Source organism: Telopea speciosissima, chromosome 6 (assembly GCF_018873765.1).
Source record: "Telopea speciosissima isolate NSW1024214 ecotype Mountain lineage chromosome 6, Tspe_v1, whole genome shotgun sequence".
Taxonomy (NCBI): domain Eukaryota; kingdom Viridiplantae; phylum Streptophyta; class Magnoliopsida; order Proteales; family Proteaceae; genus Telopea; species Telopea speciosissima.
Window position 1 is genome coordinate 8,606,918 of NC_057921.1, and position 25,650 is coordinate 8,632,567.

Genomic DNA, 25,650 nt, shown 5'->3' on the forward strand with positions numbered 1-25,650 from the left:
TTCTGGATGGAGGTTTTGCTGATAGGCTTCAACCTATCACCTCCCTCGTACTCACCAGCAAGAGGAACCCCAAAATGTAGGAACACCTGGGTCAGGAATCTCCCATAGGGCAGGTTCCCATCAGATGGGTTCTAGGCATGATAGAGCATCACCTGCATAAGTAAGTAAGGTAGGTTAATCACCAGACCCCCCTTCCCTTGCCCATGCCAGAATGGAAGTGGGAACATGTTACCATGGACTTCATCACTGGACTGCCTCGTACACCTAGAGGTGTTGATGCCCTGTGGGTTATTGTGGATAGGTTGATGAAGACAGCTCATTTCATCCCAATCAAGGTCACCTATTCTATGGATAAGCTGGCCCGCTTGTATATTGATAACATAGTTCACTTGTACGGAGCTCCAGTTAGCATCATCTCAGATCGGGACCCCAGGTTCACATCCAAGTTTTGGGGTGGATTCCAGAGAGCTATGGCCACCTTGTTGAGTTTTAGCACTACCTTCCATCCTTAGATAAATGGGCAGTCGAAAAGGACTATACAAACATTGGAAGACATGCTCCGAGCCTGTGCCATTGATATATAGGGTAATTGGGATGAGCACATCTCGCTTATCGAATTCGCCTACAACAATAGTTACCAAGCTACTATCAGTGTGGCACCATTTGAAGCTCAGTATGGGAAGAAGTGCCAGACTCCACTGTACTTGGATGAGGTAGGTGAGCGACGTATCCTTGGGTCAGAATTGATTAAAGCAACCTGTGAGAAGGTGGACTTGATCCGTGAACAAATCAAGGCTGCTTAGTCTAGGAAAAAAGGCTATGCGGACCAAAGACGGAAGGATTTAGAGTTCTCCCTGGTGACAAGGTATTCCTCAAGGTGTTGCCCACCAAGGGCGTGATGTGGTTCAGCAAGAAGGGCAAGCTAAGCTTGAGATTCATTGGGCCCAACAAAATTCTTACGAAGGTCGGACCGGTGGCTTATCGGTTAGCACTCCCACCATCTTTGGATGGCGTTCATGACATCTTCCATGTGTCCATGTTACAGAAATACGTGCATAACCTAAGCCATGTTCTATCTCAAGAACCACCAAAGTTGGCAGCGGATATGTCCTATAAGGAACAGCCTAAAAAGATTCTGGACAGCAAAGTAGTGAATCTCCGTAATAGACCTATTCACTAAGTGAAGGTGAAGTGGTGCAACCACCCGGAGGAAGAGGTGTCTTGGGAAGTTGAAGTGGAGATGCGAGCGAAGTACCCTTCCTTTGGATTCTTACAAGGTACGCCAAATTTCGGGGATGAAATTCTTGTAAGGTAGGGGGGATGTTACATTCACACCCGAGTTTGCTATTTATTTATAGTTTCTCCCTCTTGTGACGTGTAGATACTGCTGCCGTGTACAGTGGGGAACTATTTTCACTGGTGGTCAAGCCCAGCTACAAGATCACTAACCAGTTTATGGGTCTGACTGTTGAAGAGAGGTTCTCATCTGACAATGGGGGAGATTTGTTGATGGTGATTTTGTCGACCATCCTCCTAGCACGAGCCCCCGGAGTGAAGCGTACTGGAAAGCGTTTCCTGTGTCCCCACATTTAGACACCTCACTTAGTAATGAGCTTAGCATCACGATCAAAAAACTCTTTGGGATCACGAAGGACATGTCGTGATAGTCGAGGGGTAAGATACTGCCCTGATGTATATTAGTGTACCCTCCCCTCTGTAGCCTCGAAGTGTGGGCCGAAGCCTAACAACTTCCCTTGATGTTCTGCCCTTACAGCAGCGACGAAGTCATGAACGGACTCATAAGACTACCTCCGTCCATGGATCTGTCCGTGCTATTTCAGGCTCTTGAGTGATTTCCTTATGTGGGGCCCACACCCCGTACCCCCAGGCATTATACTTGAGACCCCAGGCAAGGTGGACCCCACCCTTGGTCTCCTTGAATTGTGCATATGCTATATAAGTGGGCCTACTAGCCTATGGTGGCATTTAAATGAGTTTTACTCCAAGGATCCAAAGCCAAAGAGGCCCTAAGTGGGAGCACCTATTATAAATGCACAGCCCAGCCAATTCATTGGCCCTTTCATTTCTCCTACCAACCCAAAACGTTGAAGGCTGGGAGGGCATTGAAGGAGGTGATTGGAGGAAGGTTGGAGGTGGAAACCATTCATTGGCTCATCAAGTAGGTGAGTACCCTTCCCCTCTCCCTCTCTTTCCATTTTAAAGTAGGGGAATCCCCTTAAGGATCGGTCCAACTTAGGGTTTCCTTTTGGAAACCCAATATCACTCTTAGTTCCTTAAATGGAGACCTACCCCTCTCTCTCTTGATGTCATCCATGACTATATTGGCTTGTTGTTCTAACTCTTAAGACCTAAACCAAGGGATGGGAAGCCCTGGAGATGGTTCCAAATCCCTTTAATCCCCTAAGACCCATGGTAGGACTGAGTGCTATTGACCCTAACGAGGCTTGGGACTCACCTCCTTAACCCTAGGGACCATGTGGTCTCATGTATGGAAGGCTGGAGGTGGAAATCCTTCCAAATCTCGAAAAGAGACTCGACGGATCCACAAATGGATCCATCATCGTGCTTCCATCCGTAGATCTATTCTATATAATCTGGTTGACTAGTTAGGATGAAGCCAAGAATGAATTCACCCGGTAGTTCCGTCCGTGGTTCCATTCACTCTCGGGAATGTCTCAGGGTCCGGACGGATGTACGAACGGATTTGCTTAGAGGTTCCATCTGTGAATCCGTACCACCTATTTTTACTATATGCCTGGACGGAGCCTGGCTGCCTCCGTCCCTGGGTCCTTCCGTGCTGTCTTGACTCAAACCTCAAATTAACTGGTGGAACCCATCATGGAACCCACCTATACTCTTATAACTCTATTCTCACTCATCCCCAGACTTCGTAACCTGTGTGAGAGAGCATGTACCGAGGCAAATCCGATTAAACACCCCAAGCAATAATTGAACAACTGGTGAGTGGGTTTTGGGTGATGTTTAGGTTTGTTATATATACATATAGATTACATTGTTGCCATGATACTTGCATCATTTATAAACATGTTGCATTCTTGCATGAAAAATATCTTGGTTACGAATGGATGTGATGTGGATATATTTACTTCACATTATTGTATCACCCAGAAATGCTTATGAAATATATTGATTGCCATCCTGTTCTGTACGCGCCGTACCGTGCTGGTACCCGGGTACTTGATGGAATGGGACGTTGATGCACCCAGAATACCTCTCGGGACGTTAGGACTTGCATGTAGTATATCTACGACTAGGATTCATTTTCCTATGCTACGACCCTTATCGACAGGGGTTTAGGTGTTGGGTGATCGGGGCTCCTTGTTGCCTGTGGGGGAGAGAGGTCAGGTCAGAGATGACCACTGATCATCGGGGTCCGCCACTAGGTGGTCTTGGAGGTTTCGACCGGCGTAGACTCTCTGGTGATAATAAAGGTTTCATTGTGGTGATAAGTTAAGTGACCCACAGTGTCTCTTGAGTTATCAAAGTAGCATATACCCTCGACTTAGACTGTGTTAGGTGGAAAATCTACCAACATTACATTCATCATGGACTATGTGTAATTATGTGTTTGTGCATCCCCCTTCCCCTCACTGGCTCAGTGGAGCTAACCCCCTGTGTACACACTCTTTTAGATTTTGATGTAGATGGTGGTTACCTGTCTGGTCTCGAGGCCCAGCCAGCGGATTATGATAGTATTGGCACGAAGGAACCCGAGGCTGTATCAGAGGAACACGGTGACGGATGCCACTTTGACGATTGTGCCTACGGGCCATGACAATGTTGGGGATTGTCCCCTCTTTTGATTCTTTTGGGGCTTTGTGCCCATTATGAACATTTGATTGTAATACTTTATATTCTTTTGAGTAGTTACGTCATGGTCAGTTGGCAAACAGTGTTAAACTATTATTGTATCACTTAGCCCACTAAATATATAGTAACTTCTATTTAAATCGCTTCCGCTTGTAATTTCTCTGTCTTGATATGGAATTTCTCTTCCTTTCTGTAAATTGTAAATATTATATTGACCTTGACTGTTGACTATGGACTGGAACACTGTGTCAGCGATCCTGGTAGGAAAGGGGATGAAGCGTGTCATCCTAGTTACCCCTTGATTGTGCTTTATTCCTATCTTAGAATGGGGGCATGACACTACTGCTTCATCCTAGTCGGGGTGGACACTCGCCAAGTCGCAATCGGCTTTCCGATCTCCTATTTGAACCTATCCAAAGGCCTCACTAAGGATATCCTAGAGATGAAGACTACTTGTTTGAGTAGGGTCAAAACCCTGGCTAAAGCCAGATACATAATCTCCTAGGTTAGGCAACTTATAATCACTACCACTATAAGCCATGGATGAAATACTTACTTTTACCGATCCAATCAAGTATTCTCTCAAAACAAGACGTTGTTTGTCGATCTTAACGCTGACCCGAACTCTTAGTTGCGCCATCTTTGAGCTTAAAGAACGAACGACAAGTGAGAAAAACAAAGTTTAAGGCTCTCCTATTTATAGTCGAAAGAAGTGGCAAGCCAACGGATGAGATTTAACGCGATGGATGGACAGTAGAACGCTTCGACTACCCGTGGCATAATAATGATGCTCCAACACATGGCTGAGCGGGGCTGCACTCTACCCAAGAACGAATCACGCACGCACTCCCGAGGATTAACATTTCGGCATGCGCCTGAGGAAATGAATAGCAGAAAACTCCTACTCACTCGGCTCATCATTGAACCGAATGAGTGGGGGGCATTTGATATACATAATCTGGCCCAACCAATCATGTTCGGCCACGTGTTCAATTCAAAGATCTATTAAGGCCGAGGCGAGCTAATTAGCAAAGCACAGATCGAAAATAAACAACATAGGAAGGAAACCTACGAAGGATCAATACTTATGTTTGGGTCGGTCATACCATAACCAAGCCAATCATATCACATCTCCAGACCACCAAACAAACCAGGGGTCGAAATCACTTCACCCACAACATGCATCCTGTGTGACTTAAGGTCATGCCTTCCGCACGACTCTCTGTGACAGATGTCCGCGCTAGAGGAGCTCCACCTATTGGAGACCAAAACTATGGTCTAATACCAACAAAAATCCTATAACGGTCTACGATATCAATCCTATAAATAGCCAAGCATCGCATAGGTAAAGGGGATAATTCGTTCTCATCTTTCTCTACTTTGAGATTATATGTTGTGCGAGGTCTAATTTACGCATCAGAGCTAACTCCACCGGCTCAGATTGGCACTCATTAGCCAAGTTTGCTATTCTGTGCCAGACGGTTCGGTTCTAGAAGAGCTCGTCCAGATCTTGTCAGAATAGGTCTCATGTATGTGTAGGAGCCATGCTCCCGGACAGAGAACAATTCCTTACAAGACAAGAATAGGGCAGGGAGTGCTAGGTAGTTGGAACTGGTGACTTGATCAATATATGGTTTGACCCCCAGGACCCCTAGTCTTCAGTCGTTCAGAGTGCCTGATCTTGTTTTACATAGATGATAGATCCCCTTACTGGGACGATATGTGACCCTAATAACTAGCCACCGAGGTTGGAATATCCCATTAGTGAATGCAATCTTTCTTACAAGTCCCTCATTATACGAGTTCCCATGGAAGGAGTTGTTGAAAATTCCCCTTAGCCAAAAACTCTACTGCAAGATATAATCCCCAAAACAATAAACCTAGTAATTCAGGTCTACTATAGATAAGGATTGCCACGTTTGTCATCAATCTTCAGAATCAAATTGGACTAGGATCCTCTGCAGTACCGGCAGGGCGGCAGAGCACATCCGACAGCACAACAGAGGCCAAGTGTCACACATGGCACACATGGCCTCTACTATGCCATCGAATGTGCACTGCCGCCCGCCAGTACTGCAGAGGATTTAAATACATAAAAAGGACCAGGATCCTCTGTAGTACCAATGGGGCAGCAGTGCACATCCGACGGCACAGCAGAGGCCAGGTGGCACACATGGCACACATGACCTCTGCTGTGCCATCCAATGTGCACCGCCGCCCCACCGATACTGCAGAGGATTCGAATACATAAAAAGGACCAGGATCCTTTGCAGTACTGGTGGGGCGGCAGTGCACATCCGACGACACAGCAGAGGCCAGGTTTCCTGTCCTTTCACGAAAAGGATCTAGGCAGTATTCTAATAATAAGAACTGCAATTTAGTCCAATCAAAGAGTTGGTGGAGTGGTGGCTGTTGCTGCCTCCCATCTTGTCAAAAAAACGAGAAAAAAAAAAAAGAAAAAGTTAAAACCTAGTTAATTTCCCATGGCACAATGCTAGTCTCCATTTGAATGAGAGAAACTAGTTAGTCATATAACATATTCGGAATCCTAACCATATGTTACAATTATACAATCTTTGGTGTAGAGATCTTCTATCATCCTTGGAAACCATAAAATATCATGAAACGCAACAGGATACCCAAAACCCACACATCAGTTGTTCATTTGATTTGAACCCCTTGTATTGGCTTGACAAGGGGAAGGATTTTGGTACTAATCATATTGCTGTGATAATCAAAATGGCAGTAATAACAAATCGATTTTCAGGCCATTCTGGATAGTGTGCTATGTTCTTTTTATTACTGAATATGGAAGCCATAACAAATCTTAAGACCATTCTGCATAGGGCAATATGCTCTTTTTACCAGATACAATTGAAGTCTATGCTCGAGTTTGGTCAGGATTCGGGACAACCCAGCAACACCCTTGAAGCTGAAGTGTAGGGTATCAAAATGGATTTCGTTATGATTGAGGACAGGACACTTAAAGGGATTCAGATCCCATTGAACTTTTTGGAAGCAATAGATTCTGATCAGTTTGATGGGTGGCCTTGGACATTGTTTTCACTGTTATTCGAAATGCAAACTAATTTTAAATAAATTGGATTACTAACATGAGTAGGCAGGCATGTGGAGTTATAGCCCATAGATTAGCAGAGAAGCGAATACTGAGAAGATATCGAATATGCATGTTAACTTAAAATTCATTAACTCCTTTTCTTTAATTTAGTTTTCATAAATAAAATAACAAAAATTAAAAATCAGGCAACGACTACAGAATCATATTTTGACAGTACATAAGAACATATTGCCATCTAAAATAACGGGGCGGGGGATGAGGCCCTACTATGGAAGCCAAGAAAATCTGAATCTTTGAGAGCATACACATAAAGGTTGATATAAAAAAATTGCTTATCAACCAAAACTGATGGGCAAAAAAACACGAGTGTGGTAGAGTTAATACATTTTTTCTATCCCCCTATCTGTCTCCTCTAATACAGTATGAAGTAACATATCTCTAATACAGTGAAGTAATATATCTCACTAATCATCAGCCTCATCAATCTCCCCATGCCGACCACAGTCAGAAATGGTTGATGATGAAGATGCAGTAGCCTTACCTCTGCTATTTGATGCAGTGGGTCCCATTTGCATGGATTCTTCTGGTTTCTGTTGCTGTAGAAGCTTCAGCTGGTTTTGTAGGACCTGCAAATTGCACAAGGAATAAAGCAAAAGAATTAGTATTTACCATGAAACAGGGCAAAAGAATCAATATTTACCATGAAGACTACACAAACAGGAACATATTCAGTGTAAAGAAAACACCACAACTAGATCAAACAAACCACAGCCACATATTCACCAAAAAAAGCACGTGAAGACTTCAGATTGAACTGGGGTTGTGGTGGAGGGCCGGTTTGAAGAGAGGAAAATCTGAGAAGAAATCAGAGTTGCAGGGAGAGGAAATCAAATGGGGGGGGAGGGGGGGAGAAAATTACATAGGGGGAAAGAAAAGCACACATGCACAGCCACACAGGCTTCAACCAAACAACTCAATTCATTCTTTTTTCTATTTAATCTGGTATCGTTACAAGCCATTATAGAAACTCCAAACAAGAAATAGAAATCAACCCAACAAGGAAACTAAGAAAACTAGTTTTAGTAAACTAAGGAAACCTTTAACTTCGCACGTAGCTATCTCCTAATAAATAAAAATTAAATAAATTAAAAATATTCCTTAAATATCCTACTAGACTGAAGACCCAAGATTGGACCCGGTTCTTGATCTGGGTTCTTGAACAAGTTGAAGTGTTCCTGCATCAGGTTGTCCATAGTTTGTATCAACAGAAAAAACATAAATAGTGTGCACATGCATAGTTGGAAAATGGATGAGTAAAAATAATGAGGGGAAAAAAAAGATGGTTCACAGTTTCTTGTATATTTCAGTAACTACAGCCAAAATGTTTCCATTTCAACAATGAATAGTAATAATTTCAATCATCTAGGTTGAAAACAACTAAATCCATGTACCACGATTTTGATTAAACTCAATGGAACAATCCAGTTTTGCCAATGACTACACCAAGACAGAAAACGCATTCTGGCTCATTCCAAAGAAATACCAAAAATTATTGTTAATAAGTCGATTGTTGGTGGTACAGGTTCTCCTGTTGCGGTTGGGAGACTCTTAACCAATTCAAGAATCAAGACAAATAGTACAATAGCAACAGAAGGGATGGACGGGAGTAACTTCTTCAAAACTGCTTATTCACATACCCTCACACCCCCCCCCACCCCAAAAAAATAAAAAGCATGCACAGATAAATCATTGTGTATTCCCATCATCATCATCAACAGTAACTTTATCCTGCACAATCAACAAGATAAAAAGATGTCCTTCAGACAATTTTTTAAATACTGTTAAAACTTGATAATTGCACATAAATAACATATGGCAGCTTGCTTAAGAACCATGGTCCAGCAGGTATTGGAGGTATTTTTAGAGGTCATGAGGGCTTGGTAATGCTAGCCTTTTCAGGTCCTACAGGCATAGCTGACTCTATCACAGCAGAACTAAAGCTCTTATTCAATGAATGGAATTAGCCATATCTTTTGAATGTAATGATCTCGTTGCTGAAGGAGACACTTCCGTGGTAGTTTGATGGCTTCAAAATCAGGTTTAGGGGCCATGGCACTACTTGCCTCCCATTAGGAAGGCAAGGACTATCACAGTGCAAGGAAATTTCGCTTTCTCGTGGTGGATAGGATTGACTAATCAGGGTGTGGGTAGATAGTCCATGTATATGAATGAGCCCTAACCCTTGGAGTAATCCCTTACTGGGGTTTTCACCTTTAGGCCATTTATTGTTGATGTCGTATTTTTTAATTTTTTCCCCCTTTTTTGCTGCTGGTGTTGTACTCTATGTCATGATTGTTTCACTTTTCACCTTCTTTTTCTTTTTTATCAATAGAATTTCTGGCTCTCTATCCAAAAAACAAAAAACAAAAACTTGATAGTGGCATTAGTGTACATGTAGAATGCATGAGAAATATCTTTGTTCAGCTGTGGAGAATAAGTAGTTGTAGAAAGATGTATAGAAGTAAATAGGTATGTACTTATTTACACTTTCAATTGATCCAGAACAGAAACCAGCCTCCTTTTAAGCTATCATCCAGTGCAGGTTTAATAACTTTTTTTTTTGGGGGGGGAGGGAGAGGTTTGGGGTGGCATGGGGTACCTTGAATATTAATAATGTGTCAAAGCAATTAGAAGTGGAATCAGGAGTGCCCATATATACAAATAAGTCACTATACCTCAATCTGATGCTGGAGAAATCTCTTCTGAGCTTCCACATGTGAACTTGGTATATTTAAATTGCAGTCCACACTAGAAGAGGAATTGGTGCCAGGTGCTTGGAAAGGGATGAAAGCATAGTTAGGAACACTACCCGGGATTGCAAATTGGTATTGTTGTGTATGTCCAAAAGCATCTCTTTCTCCAGTTGAATCCATACTAGAGGAGTCTGCTGAAGGCACATACATCTGTGGAAGTACAGCATATCCTGGGGACCTGCAAGTTAAAAGGAAAATAATCTGACAAGTGATATGCTGCTCTTATATATTCACCACCAAAATCAGCTGTATAAATATATAGCTTACAGCCAAAACCAATAGAATAAATGCCAAAAAAGAATGGAAATAAAAAATAGCAAACCCCCCCCCCCCTTTTCTTTAATGTAGTTCTAGATTGGTAGGAGACCAACTAGAAGCTAAATAACCAGGATCTGATCCAAACAGGTCGTTCGGTTAGGCTAAAATAGGTGAAAGTGTAAAATTAGGGCTAGGGTTTGATGGTAGGGTTAGGGTAAGTTGATGTATGGGAGTCTTCCAGTGAAGGTCCTGAGATGTTTTGATGGAGTTAGGTATGTAAACTTGAATGGACAGTAGATTAGGTTTTCTAGGTTTTGGGAAAGTGGAAGAAGAGGCAATCTAGGGTTTAAGATGGACACCTAGAGCTGATACCTAGATCGAGTTTCCCTTATGGTGAGAGGGGAGTTCAATTAAAAAAAGGAAGGATTTTCATGGCTGGTTTAGTCTGAGTAGGATTCAGGTTATGGGAATGATGTTCAAATAAGGGTGTCAATTTGGTACCGAAACCGTTTACCGAATCGGTACCGTACCGTACCATATGTACTGAATACAATTCGGTACAGTAACGGTATGGAAAAATGGTACCGTACTCGGTATGGTATGGTATCAATATGGAGGTTGATACCGACGGTACATATCGTTACCGTACCAAATTACCAAATACCAATATTGTACCGTATTATCATAATATATACTAATTTGAGTAATTTCTATATAATAAATAATATATATAAGTATAATTGTATTAAATAAATATAATAATTTATATATATAAGAATATAACATCTAAATATAATATATTTCATACCATACATACTAATTTATATATATATATATATAATATAAGAAACCATATAACAAATACCGTATACCGTACCATATACATACTGAATAAAACAGTATACCGAACTGATACCGTACTGTCACACCCCAGCCCGGTTTATAAGGGCCAAGTGTGACTGGATGTCTCTGACATCCAATCAATCCACCAGGATCGCAAGTGCAGTACCCTATTTACAGTCATTATCACAATACAGAATTTAAACGCAGCGAAAGCAATTTAAATATTAAAGAATAAGGCAGTAATAAAGGAATCTAGTGATAAAGCTGTCATATGCATAGAAAAGCGAAGTTGAATTACAAGTCAATCCTACACAGTAACTCAAAACCAAAAGACATATCTACAATAGTCTGTATACAAAAGTGTTATAACAAAAAGGGAGGAGATAGCCTGATCTGTCAGGCAGTTCAAGAGAATGCGTAGTCATCACACGAGCACGAGACATCGTGCTCCACCACAAGAGAAGTATCAACTCCATGAGCTGAAGGAGTGTCCTGAGCAGAAGAGACTCCCACAGAAACACCAGTAACAGCAGCAATAGCATCATCTGAAAAATAGGGATATCCATGGGGGTGAGCTCCACTGAGCCCAGTATAAAGAAAAACATGCAAGCACACGCAGATAGTACATGATGAATGGCCTAAAATAAACATGTCCCTAACATGAATATTAGGTCTCATGAGGTATAGGTACTACTGTAATAGAATGCTAGCCTCAGTCCCGGAAACACATAACCAGACGTCGGTTACCCGAGCGAAACCATTCTGACGCTAACGGACCCCCAGTGACTAATCCTACTGTTTGTTCCCACACCAGTAATGTTCCTCAGTAATGGGGCAGTGAATAGCATTCCGGAATCATCCCTTCGGACCTACCATGGGTTATCCAACACTTCTCCCCTGTTGGTAAGGGACGTAGTATTAGGGTATGTCAATCCTAACCATACGCAGTCTAACACGATGGCATATATATCAATAAGACTAATAGTAAGTTGACTAGTACATCATCATCATTCATACAGTTCCAAGTACAGTATCAGTGCAATGCAACATGCCAATGCATCCTAATTCCATAGTTGTCACGGCGGTTAGGCGACCCAAGGCGGTGGAGAGGGTCAAAATTCAAGGCGACACCAACTAGGCGAACAAGGCGTCCAAGGCGCTCGCCTAAGCGGCCAAGGCGCCTAGACGTCGCCAAGACAACTATGCCTAATTTACATGCATCTAATGCAAAGAAGTAAGAGCTAACAAACTATATGAACTGAATTGTATTGATGATGCATGGTATGCCATATCTAACAAATAACAATTAAATACACAAACACACCAAATTAAGTTCAAATTTCCCTTACCTGAGATAACAGACTAGTCTAGCCCAGCAAAATTCCAATAATCCAGATAAACCACAGAAATACAAGATTACACAGCCCTAAATAGACACAAAACATCACAAATTAGACATAGGAAGAGTCCCAAGTCAAAATTCTAACATTAGGATTCAAAATAGGGTTAAACTCTTAGACCGGATTCAAAGCTAAAACCCTACGGTCGATCGGTTGCAGGCCTGCAACTCCATCCGGTCCAAAAGTCAGAATTGGGGTTTTTGTCTGTAGTTCATGGATCTTGACATGCAAGCCCCCAATTTTAGCTTTTGGACCTAATTTAAGGTGGGTCAATAGAATTTAATAGTTTAATTCAAAAACCATAAACCAATTTAGGGATTTGGTTATCTAAACCTAATTTACCATTCTAGGGTTAATTAGATTGTATGTTTCAGCTGAAATTGAAAAGTAATATGTAATACTCAGATTACATCACTACCTGAACCATAATTGGTCTAATTTCAAGGGTAAAATAGAGGATTTTGTCAAATTTCTAAGTTAATCTATGATTTGAAGGTTGAATTGGGTTTAAGAACTAATTAGGGATAGCAGAATTGAGAGGAAGAAGAAGAGTACAGCAGTAAGATCATGGCCTACCTGATATAGCAGATGGAATTGAGATAGCAGTCTTAATTGTGAGCTCCAAGGTCCAACAATGGTAGTTGCCAAGCTTCAAACTCAATCCCAAGATCAAAGACTCCAACGTAAGCCTTCCTTTCCGTTTTTCTTCTTCTCTTTCTCCTTTCTTCTTCCTCTTTCTCCAAGGTTCTAAAGCTGATCCGATTGTCTTAGTTTGTATAATGAATGAATAGTACTAAGTGTTGTTTATATAATAGAATTCTACTAAGGCATGTTTGCCTAATTAATCAAAAACAGATTTTTAAAACAGTTTCTTAAAACTAATTCTAATTAGAATAAATTAGTTAATTAGCTATATATAACCAAATGATGATGTCATATGACACCAGGGGGAATCCAACTGGGGTAAACTACAGGAAACTGGATTCCCCACTGGGGACGTGGGTCCCACAGACAACAGTTACCATTCTGCCCCTATATATACTAATTGATCAATATTATATAAATATACAGAAGGATAGATTATAACTTACAATTGGATTAGGAAATGGAAAGATTCTGCATATGCTCGAGCCAGCAGATCTGACACAAGTAACTCTGGTGCAAGGTACCGGCAGAATTCTCAGAGTCCAGAATAGCAACCTGTGATGACTCCCTGGAATCCTCCATAGGTGAGTCGAGGAGTTGATCTGCATCCTCTACTGATGCAGCCCACAGCATCGAGATAACCATGGACACAGAACTGGAACCTGAAATCATACAAGTTCCAAAGTTCAAATTTACAGTGGATTTCACACGTACGGTATGGTACGGTACGATACGGTATTGATATGGGGTGTTTTGCTTCAGTACCGTACCGATAGCATACCGAATACTGGATACTGTACCGATTGACACCGTTACATTCAGAGATGGAGGGGATGCTAGGGTTTGGTTTAGAAGATTAGAAGAAGGGTTTAGGTTGGGGATGATGCACTTACTTGTTGTATGAATTGTTCTTGATACTGGCAGAGAGATTTCCAACAGCTGAATATGTTCTTCAAGAGATCGGCCACGTGTCATACCCTTATTGGGTGGATGTTATATGGTATAACAATCGTGCCAGCTGGACTCTTCTGCTTTAGAGTCTTGATTTGAGCAATAGGAGCTGGGATAAACGCTGAGTTTCCCTCAACCTATCATCGATCCTAGGAGTAGGGTGGAGAACCCTATACGTCAGCTAGCTCTGATATCTGCTGACCCCACTTCAAACATTTGTTGGATAAAGAGGGGTTAATGGAAGGTGGTACCCATCTATATTGATCTTAATGGCCATGAATCAATGGATGCAGAGATGGTTATGTTGGGAGATCCGATGCAAGTTTCGTTGACTCATCCAAATGGGGATGTGGTGACCGCTCCTCCTAACACTAATGATAGTGCTTTTGACATCGATGGTAGGGGAGTTTTTGGATCAATTGATGCCTTTTTGGATCGAGGGAATCTCCCCTTAGCTGCTAAGAATCCAAGTGGGAGCTAGACGATTCCCCCCATTCCACCCTACAATCCTAATGGGAAGAAAGTCAACTTCATATATAGGTGATTAATCGTTTGGGTCTAATTTTTCCCTTTGTTCCTCTTTGTGTGGTTTCCTTCTGCTTAATTAGGTTGTAAGTTAGTTTGTTCTTTGTTGTGGAGCTTTCACCTTGTATTCTTCCATGTTCTTTCCCCTTTTATTTTTTTTGGGGGAAAGATTCTTTGTGTTTGGTTAATATATTTTCATTCATCCAAAAAAAAAAAAACAATCGGACAACCTCTATCCCTAGAAAGTACTTCAGTTTTCTCAGATCATTTAGTTCAAATTCACGGCCAAGGAAAGTCTTCAACTTGTTGATCTCATCAGTTACCACCATCATTCCCTGTCACCACCATATCATCCACATAGACTATGAGAATGGTTACTTTATCACCATTCCTTTTGATAGAGTATGGTCAACACTACTCTACTTATATCCCACAGAAACTATAGCCTTATGAAATCTTCCAAACCAGGAATGAGGTTTAATTCTTTAGCCCATATAAAGCACGCTTCAACTTACATACCTTGCCGCTGATTTTGTCACATGAGAATCTAGGTGGAATGTCCATATATACCTACTCTTCAAGCTCTCCATGGACGAAGGTATTCTTCACATCCAACTGTTGTAAATCCCATCCTAGATTTATTGCACAAGATAGTAGCACTCTGACAGTGTTTAGTTTAGCAACAGGTGCAAAGGTCTCCTGGTAGTCAATTCAATATGTCTGAGTGAACCCCTTTACCACCAATCGTGCCTTGTATCGATCCACAACGCCATCAACCTTCTGTTTCACCACTAACACCCATTTACATCCATCTGATTTTTCCCTAGAGGAAGAATCACAAGATCCCATGTATCATTGTTTTGTAAGGCTCTCATTTCTTCCATCATTGTTGCCTTCCACTTCCCATCCGTAGGAGCTTCCTGCCAATAATTGGGGAATATGAAGAGAAGATAGAGAAGAAACAAAAGCACGAAAGGATGGAGAAAGGGAATTATAGGAGACAACATGAGATATAGGATGCTGAGTACAAGTCCTAGTACCTTTACAAAGAGCAATAGGTAACTCAGGAGAAGGGGTTTTACCTAGAGTGGGAGGATGATCTGGATCCAGAGTCGGCAACTGAATGGGTACTGGTGGTGCAGTGGATGGAAGTTGTTTGTATTTGGAACATCCTCTCTGATATGTTTTGAGATTTGAGTCATTAATTCTCTTCTGAAATTCTCTGATGGTTTTTTGGACTGGAGCAAGCTCCCCCTGAACAGGAACTGTGTCATTACGAGTATCCAAGGTCTCCCCTTATGTGGAATTCTCTTCATTGGATGGTATGTGAGGGACAGGAGTGAGTTCAGGCTGGTTATACACGGAAGCCTGAAGAGGGAGAGGGGCCCCAAGAGTCAACACCTCTTCACTGGAATTCTCCACCTAAAGAGGTGTAGTGGGATAATAGGAAAGGGTTTCATGGAAAATAACATCCCTACTAACAATGGTACGACGGGTGGGTGAATGGTAACATTTATAACCCTTCTAAGAGGGAGAATATCCCAAGAAAATGCACTAAAGGTCACAGGGTTTACGTTTACTAGGGGACCGAGAATCCCTGGCATAACAAACACAACCAAAAACTTTAGGGGGAACTATAAGGGTGGAGGAATCATTTAAAAGGGCAGCAGGGGTATGTGAGTCAAGGACTCAGGTAGACAGCCTGTTAATAAGGTATGCTGCAGTAAGAACAGCATCCCCCCAATATTGGGGAGGAACATTACGGGCAAATATAAGTGTCCGAGCTACCTCTAAGAGGTGGCGGTCTTTTCTTTCAACCACTCCATTCTGGGCAGGTGTATCAACACAACTGGTCTAGTGGAGGATCCTATGGGCAGCAAGGTAGTTTTGGAACCGACCTTTCATATACTAGTTGCCATTCTCACTCAAACTTTTGAGAGTGGCATTGAATTGGGTCTGAACCAACTTATGAAAATGCTGAAAACATGAGAAAACATCACTTTTATCATGCATCAAATACACCCAAGTACTCCTACAGTGGCAATCAATAAAGGAAACAAATCAGCAAAGGCCAGAAATAGAAGTTTTTCGAGTAAGACCCCACACATCAGTATGAACCAAATTAAAAAAGGAAAAACTTCTTTTATTAGAAATAGAATAAGTGGAACGAGTTTGTTTGACCAGAACACAAGCCTCACAAATAAGGTCATTCTTATTACATTGTTTTACTAATGCTGGAAATAAATGAGATACAATTCCTAAAGGGGGGGTGACTTAATCGATTATGTCATTGCTGAAGTTCATAAGAAACTAATGAAGTTTGATGAATGGGAGATGTGGTGGTGACGACGGAGGATGACCATCATCAAGCAGATACAATCCACCATGCTCTTTACCCCATCCAATCATCGCCCTAGTTGCCGGATCCTAAAAAACATAGTGGAAGGAAAAAAAGTCACTTTACAATTCAAGTCATGAGTAAGACTGCTAATGGACAGAAGGTCAGTAGTAAAATTAGGAACATGTAAACTAGAGGATAAAGAGATAGAAGGAGAGAAACTACTAGAGCCTTTCCCATAGAGGAGAGAACCAACAGCCACCCGAACTTTGTCTTTCCCTAAAGTGGGTAAATACCGACAAAAGGGCTAGAGGATCTAGTCATGTGATCAGTGGCACCAGAGTCTATGATCCAAGGAGTGGAGACTACTGATGCACAATGAACAACAAACGGAATACCTGAGTAGGCAAAATGGGAACCTGAGTGGCAGATTGATTGGCAGGAGTTGATATAGTAGATGCAGACATGCAGTAGACGCCTATAACATACGACGAAATGACTGAAGTTCGTCCTGGGATAGACCAGTGTCAGTAGTAGTTCTTTGGGAACAGTTTTGGTATGATTGGCTTTGTTTTCAATTTCCCATGAGCACGCTTGGCCTCAAATCAGCTGGTTTACCATGAAGCTCCCAGCAAGTGGCTTTAGTGTGACAGGGTTTGTTCCAGTGTTCACATCTCACAATCCCTTTGGAAGAATCACTCGGAGTAGCAGATATGGGAGCAGCAGTGGCAGCAGTCTGTAGAGCAGATCGGTCAGTGATGGGAGTAGGTAGCATTGCCGCCTTACGATTTTCTTCAAGAAGAACTAAGGCATAGGACTGCTCCAAGATAGCGAATGGAACTCTACCCAAAACTTGAACTCGAATCTAATCATATTCAACATTTAAACCAATCAGGAAGTCAAACCCGAATCTTGTCAATATGCTTGCAATAGGCAGCAATATCGGTTGCATTAGTGGGCTGATAATCTAAGTAGTAGTCCAGATGTTACCATAGACTACGAAGGACAGCATACTACTTAGAGATGGAAAGGTCTTTCTGGACGGTTTCATGAATCTTCTTGCGGAGTTCATAAACCTAGGCATCATTTCCAACATGACCATAAGTTCCTTTGCAGCTATCCAAATCTGAGCAGCAGTTTCTAGTATCAAATAACCATTAGCCAGATCTGGTTGCATGGAGTTAAGTTAAAAAGACATGACTTGAGAGTCATTAGAGATCCATCGATCCTGAAGACGACCAGCAGTAGATCGGTTCTCGGTAGTGCTAGTGATATGTCCAGTGAGACCAAGGTCAGCAATAGTGAGATATATAGACCTGGACCACATCAGGTAATTAATTCCATCAAGTTTGATGGAGGAAGCAAAGGAAAGATACTCTTGTCGTGGTTGTCCATCAAGGCCAGAAGTAACAGTAGAAATGTCGTCAGACATTAGGGCACAATACTACAATAAAAGAAAACCAAATAAAAAATAACAAGATCTTCACAATCAACCATGGGAACCAGCCTACACAGGGATCGAGTCCTCTTGCTGGTAAGATGAGACACTCTTCCAAAAAGTGACTGCAGATGAGAGAGGAGACTAAGATCGATCTTGTTAGAATTTTGGGAGAAAACCCAAATCGCAAGAAGCTGTCCAGGTGAAAGAGAACCAGCAGAAGGTTTCCTTTAAATTCTTGTACATCTTCGTACTACCCGGGTGGATAGTAAACTTAGAGTTGTGTCCTCTTTCAAAACTGTTGTCCTCAGCTCATCATCCCTTGGGACACAAAAATCTTCCTTGAAACCATATATTTTCATCTTCCTTTTTAGAGAAATCTGGATGAGATTCTAGGTTAGACTTAACCTTCTCCAAGAAAGGATCTCCACACTGTTTTGCCTTAATCTGGCTCATAAGTGTTGGTTATGCTCTGAAGCTTGCAATCAGGGATTTTTCTTCCCTGATATGCACATTCAAACCCAGTTCACTAAACCCCTCCAATAATTTCCAATTTTCCATTCCTTAATCATCAAGCCTGTCAATCTTGCAGTTAGTTGTCTATTGAGGGCATCGGTTACCACATTCGCCTTGCCAGGGTGATAATTAATAGAAAAGACATAGTCTTCAAGAAATTCTACCCACCGTTTCGGTCTCATGTTTAATTCTTTTTGCGAGAAGATATATTTCAAGCTCTTGTGGTCGGTGAAGACCTCAAATTTCTCACCATACAAGTAATATCGTCGAATCTTCAAAGTGAACACCCCCGCTGGTAATTCCAAATCATGAGTTGGGTAATTATCTTCATGTGTCTTCAATTGCCTTGACGCGTAAGCAATAACCCTTCCTCCTTGCATCAAGACACAACCCAAACCTCTCTTCGATGCATCACAATAGATCACTAACTCTTCGTTTTCGGAAGGTAGGGTGAGTACAAGAGCCGTCGTCAATTTCTTCTTTAATTCCACAAAGCTCTCCTCACACTCGATGTCCACACGAACTTCTCGTTCTTCCTTGTCAACTTAGTCAACGGAGCTAAAATCTTAGAAAAACCTTCTACAAATCTTCATAGTCCCTTTTGTTGCTTCTCACTAGAAACCCCGTGTGACGGTATGGGAGGTGAAAGCCCTTTGTCTTTGATTCTAATTTTCTTTGCAAGTCCTAGACAACCTTATGACGGGTAAAGAACCGGAGGAGGCCGGCATTAGTATTCATGCCGCCTTAGTATTGTAGCCTAGTGGGCTATACTTGTACCACTAGTTATTTTGATGATCACTGCCCATCTCTACAAATATGAAAGGAAGATTTTTATGCAATTGCCCTTGTTTTAAAATGGGGTTTTCCTATTTTGCCGAGGTATACTTATGATGGCTATTGCCCTTTGATAGACAAGCTATATGATATTTAGTATAGTTGTTATTTTGAAATTTGATTTGGATTTTGGATTGTATTACATGAGCATTCGAACTGTAGTTAATTTATTACACAATTTTACACTTGTCTATACTATATTCTGTTACTCAGTTAAACCATGAACCACTGTTATCATGTCTTTACAAGCATTACATTTTTTTTAAGGTAGCCTAAGAGTTTCCAAAACTCAAGCAAAATGTGACGTTTTGCAGATGATGACGTAGATCTAGCCAGGGATTTCGGGAACGGGTGTAGTCTTGACACATGTGATTGTGAAGAACCTTCCCAAGGGCATTATCATTTTATTAAGTTTATCCCCTGTTAGTACTTTTAGTTTTCTTTAGTCGGAGAGTTCGTGTTGAACTATATTTCTATTTCATTTTAGATGGTTTGGACCATTAGTTATGTTATCCTCCTTTGAAGACAAGGATATTTATTTTGGTTTTAATTCAATGACTATTAAGATGAGACTTTATTTTAGATGACTAACGTGTTACAATGATGTTTAGCCTGTTTGACAAGAGTTAACAACTCAAAATCCAACTGTTCGGGTTTTGGGGCGTTACAAGTTGGGATTTAGGTTAGGGAAGCAAGAGAGAAAGGAAGGAGATGTTGGAGAAGGAAGAAGAAGAAGAAGAAGAGTGTATTTCGGTGGAATAAGTTGTGTGAGAGAGAGAGCTCTCCACACCTATATTACTTCATTAATAGACTTTTTGAGAATATTACATACACCTCCCTAGGAAGGTAAAAGATAAGAAAGGTAAAAAATAGAAAATACACAATAGGGCAACTAGATATAAGACTAGTTCCCAAACTACCCTTATTACATGACTACCAACTCTGGGTTGGTCAAATGAAGATCCCTGTAGTGGTCATACTCTTCCAAAAGACTAAGAAAAGCATTATAGTATTCAGAAATAGTCTTGTCACCCTTCCTCATTGAGTTAATCTTTTGGTAAAGCTGAAAGACCTTGGCAGAGTCACCCACTCTAGCAAAGGTTTGGGAGACACTGTCCCAGATTACCTTGGCAGTTTCTTTCCTTATAAACCTTCTCCTAATCTCGGGCTTCATGGATAAGATTAACCATGTCATGAGTGTAAAATTTTCAGTCTCCCATTTCTCATAGGTAGGTGAACCAGGTTCTGGGGCTTGGATAGCACTTGTAATGTACCCAAGTTTCCCTTTGCTCTTAAGGGAAAGCCTCACAGAGTGTGACCAGTCCAAGTAATTTGTGCCATCAAGCTTCACAAAGGAAATCTATAGATGTAAGCTCTTATAAACCAACTAAGGGGCTGTTAGACTGGGCTGTGAATCAGCCGAACCAAGCCCAGATGTTGATGAATCAACCATATTGTAAGGGAAACAGCACTTGACCATAAACAAGTACACCAAAGACCAGTGGGCAGTACACACTCAACCCAAAAACAGATTTCAGCAGAGAAGAAACAAACACAACTTTGATAACACTTCACTCTAATACTCTCCAATGAGCAACATTCACTTCAAACAAGTTCAAAGACTTCACAAGAGCTGTCCACAAGCATTTCTCAACCAAAGAAGCAGCATATGGTAGTCCAAATGCAAGAAAGACAGAAACAGAGCATTCTCGGCTTTACCTGGGCAGCAAATGGAACCCCATGAAAAAGAGTTACGCTCATAGAGCTCCTTCAATCAGCAAGGAGGGACATAGGGGTTATTATAAGGACCCTTGGGCCATTCTAGTAGTCTAGGCCAATACCCAAACACATGCCGAGAGAGGGAGGTAGAGAACCTACAACTTGAAGCTGGCAGAAATCCTAGCAGCAGCTGGGTGAGCTCCAAATCTTCAAAATAGCTTCAGCATAACTCAAGTAGTACTTCCAATCTTCTAAATAGGTTATATGAGACCTATTTCATACTCTTTTAACAAATCTTTACATAGGAATCTCCTCCTTGAAACCCTTGAACCCTTGATGCCCTAGGATTTCAAAGATTAGGAAAAAATAGGAACTAGGAACCGAACACAACTCTCAAACCTGGTTATGCTTTGATACCAAGTTGGGATTTAGGTTAGGGAAGCAAGAGAGAAAGGTAGGAGATGTTGGAGAAGGAAGAAGAAGAGTGTATTTCGGTGGAATAAGTTGTGTGTGAGAGAGAGCTCTCCACACCTATATTACTTCATTAATAGACTTTGAGAATATTAAATACACCTCCCTAAGGAGGTAAAAGGTAAGAAAGGTAAAAAATAGAAAATACACAACAAGGCAACTAGATATAAGACTAGTTCCCAAACTACCCTTATTACATGAGTTCTAACAGCTCTAAAATTACACACATCATCTTCTATATAGCCCTCCTTGTTAAAGGTTGACCCCAGATATCTAAAGCAATCACTTTTTGGTAGCTCTCGCTCCTCAAGTAGTCAGGGTTTTGAAAAACAACCAAAATTTGTCAAAAACCCTAGATCGATATTGTCAGGGTTTTGAAAAAATAACCCAAAATTTGGTTGATATCAATGGAGGGAAGTGGCTGAAAGATAAAAAGTAGCTTGTCCAAGTAATCCCTGCTAGTCTTGATCTTCTAAGAAAAAAGGAGAATTGATCCTCACTGATAGAGAAGGAAGCAGTCCCAAAGTTGAAGCTTCAAAAATCGTAGGTAGGAAGTGGCACAGTTGCTATCGATCTTGAATTAGGTCATCAATGAATGAGGTATTGAGGGGCAGCAACTAGATCCATGGATCACCTCATTAGTGCTGCCCTGAAACAATGGAAGAAACCAGAAAGAGAAAGAGAAAGATGGGAGAAGAAAGTGGGAGAAAAAAGAAGAGGGAATTGCACTCACTCAAACCTGCTCTGATGCCAAGTTAACAGGAAAAAATTTAGAGCTCAATGCTTGGATGTGTTAATGAACATCCAAGCCACTTTATTTACAATAGAAGAGGAGAGAGAGAAAAATTACAGAATTGCCCCCACATAGCCGACTCTAATTAATTAGAGTTGGTTATAGTGAAAAATAACAAGGATGATTAAAATAACCCCACGATACTAAATACAATATTTTAACACTTCTGAATGTGTTGCTGTTCAAAAAAAAAAACCCAGTAACACATTCAGAGGGAAAGGATCCATGTAGCACCATTTAGCTGAATTTCTTCTGACTTGCTGGGTTGTGCCTCTTTCCTCTTACTTTCCTCTTTCATCTTTCATTTTCATTTTTCATCTTTCATTTGTCATTTTCCATTTTTCATTTCTCATCTCATTCCCCATCCCTCTTTTTCCATCTCATTCTTTGTAAGCCTCAGTTTTCCTTAATTTGTCTTGTTTGGATCAATGTAGCCAACCCCATTAAGTTGGGATAAAGGCTGAGTTTGTTATTGTTGTGAACGAACAGTAACACAGTAAAGATATAGGGGGGAAAGCTTTTTTTGAAGGAAGAGATCGATGGGAAAGAGATGGTCGGGGAAGGATGTGGATCCTTCGTCTCTAATACCAAATTGGTGGAGGGCCAGTTAGGAGAAGAGAATTGTTGCAGGGAAAGGGGAAAGAGATCACACAATCACACACTCTCATTGTTAGGTTATATGCAAGTATATAAAGGGAAAATAGCATCACTCCTAGTTAGACTATGAAACTAGAATAACAACTTGCAATATGAAACTCTAACTCTAACTCCTATGTACTCAACTCAAAATAAAAGACTGAAGTAATAAACTACTAAATAAATAAACTAATTCCACCCCCATTGGATCGGTTCTGTTTTGATTTGGTCTTCCAAAGCCTATCATGCCGGTCCAATCAGCCAAGTGATACTGCATCATGGGGACATTTAAAGAGTTAGCATGGGGAAACCCAAATGTGCCTTCAAAATATCCACTCCAATAGCAGAACTACACTAAGTCGGTTCAACTTATGGACCAACACAAAAACTAGAATGTAGTGCTGTATTGTAACTACACTAAATTGAAAAGTACTAAGCTATGTTATAACGACCTTTACCTCAATAAGCCAAACTATAGCTACATGAAACAAGTGAAGCAAACATGAATCTCAACAGAATAACTAATAGTTAAATGGCCACAACCAATGCATACCATACAAGAATTTCACTTTCTTTTCTGTTTTTTTTTTTTTCTTTCATTTACTTTCACTTTCACTTTCATGCCTTACCTTGCCATAAACAAATTGGTCTCAACTACTAGCCAAAAGATCAAAGGGTCCATAAACACATAGAGGAATCTAACCATCAAATGAAATAATGCTCATATTTTTCAATTCAATCCCCCTCACCAGATACAAACCAACCACCGTCCTTGAAAAGGGATTTTTTTTTATTATTTCGCATGCTAGGGCACCTAATTCTCTCTTTCTCTTGCTTTGAAAATCGAAGAGACTTATGCACATAACCAAATCATTGTCACAATCAAAATTCACAATTAATGTCCAACACCCCCCCCCCCACACTTAATTCATGCAGTGTCCTCAATGCATGCAGAAAAGAAAGAATAAGGACAAGGGAGAGGATATATCTCAGGACAGCAATGGTCAAAGTAAAGAGGCTCATGGAGATCTATGACCTCTTCTTCAACTGGAGTAGACATCTCTATGTATGGCTTCAAACATTATTTACCTTGAAAGTAGCTCATGTACTTGGATTGAGGACTTCAACAGCCCCATGAGGATAAACTTTTTGAAGTATATAGGGGTCATCCCATCTAGAGCGCAACTTACCTGAAAAAAGGTGCAAACGAGAATTGTACAACAAAACTTTCTGGCCTACCTCAAAAGTTTTTCTCAAAATGTGCCTATCATGGAAAACCTTAGTTTTTGCCTTGTAAATCCGGGCATTCTCATATGCCTCAACTCAGATAGTTGGAGTTTCCTATGGGCACCTGCAGTGGGTAGGTCGAAGTTAAGCTTCTTGATAGCCCAAAAGGCCTTGTGCTCAATCTCTACTAGTAAATGACATGCCTTTTCATACACCAGACAGTACAGAGATTGACCAAAATTGATCTTGAAGGCTGTCCTATGGGCCCACAACGTATCTACCAACTAGTTAGACCAATCCTTATGGTTCGGGTTGATGGTTTTTTCAAGAATTTGTTTTATTTATCGATTTGAAATCCCAACCTGGCCACTGGTTTGGGGATGGTAGGGTGTGGCCAACTTATGGATGACACCATACTTTCTCATGAGGGCCTCAAAGGGCCGGTTACAAAAATGCTTGCCCCGATCACTAATGATAGCACGGGGAGTATCAAAACGGGAGAATATGTTCTCCTTAAAAAATTTCACAACCACTTTGTGGTCGTTGGTCTTACAAGCAACAACCTCAATCCATTTGGACACATAGTCCACAACAAGTAATATGTACAGATTACCAAAAGAGTTAGGGAAAGGCCTCATGAAATCAATGCCCCAAACATCAAGCACCTCAACCACCAGAATTGGGGTTCCTTACATCATAGGATTAGCCCTCCTTTGGGGTTCCTTAGAAGGTTTGGAACTCTCCATCAGATGGATATGATGTTGAACAATAGAGGGGTTAATACCTTTGATGTCAGACATGGTCCAACCTATGGCTTCCTTATGGTCCTTTAGAAGGTTAATCAACTCTTTTTTCTGAATAGAAGTCAAATCAGAAGCAATAATAACAGGGAGAGTATGATCTTGTCCTAGGAAGACATACTTGAGGTTGGAGGGCAATGCCTTCAACTCTAATGTGGAGGGCTCAATAATAGAGGGTTTGAGAATGGAGGTGTATAGGAGTCCAAGAGGCTCCAAAGGTGGTTGGATGCTCCAGACCTCAGATAAGGGGGTATCATCAACACCCTCCAATTCCTGCATACATTCTTGGAATCCTGAATCAAAATCAATCTCAAATAAAGTGTCAACATCATCAGAAAATCCCTGAAGCATATGCACCTCTTCTTCCATATCAGGCTGCTTGCCCAACCTAAACACATTGAAGTCAACAGATGTATTGCCAAAAGATAATTTCATGAGACCATTCCTACAATTGATTAAAGCATTACTGGTAGCTAGGAATGGCCTACCCAAGATGATAGGGATTTAGTCCT

General features: G+C 41.1%; 1 protein-coding gene across 1 annotated transcript; it reads right to left on the reverse strand.

Annotated features, from left to right (window-relative positions):
• Positions 1-7,200: 7,200 nt before the first annotated feature.
• LOC122663889 lies at positions 7,201-9,948 on the reverse strand. The gene is made up of 2 exons (XM_043859555.1): positions 9,667-9,948; positions 7,201-7,557 (listed from the first exon to the last, which is right to left on the reverse strand). The coding sequence occupies exons 1-2, from the start codon at positions 9,892-9,894 to the stop codon at positions 7,396-7,398; spliced, it is 390 nt and encodes a 129-aa protein (XP_043715490.1). The 5' UTR covers positions 9,895-9,948; the 3' UTR covers positions 7,201-7,395.
• Between the last annotated feature and the right edge of the window lie 15,702 nt (positions 9,949-25,650).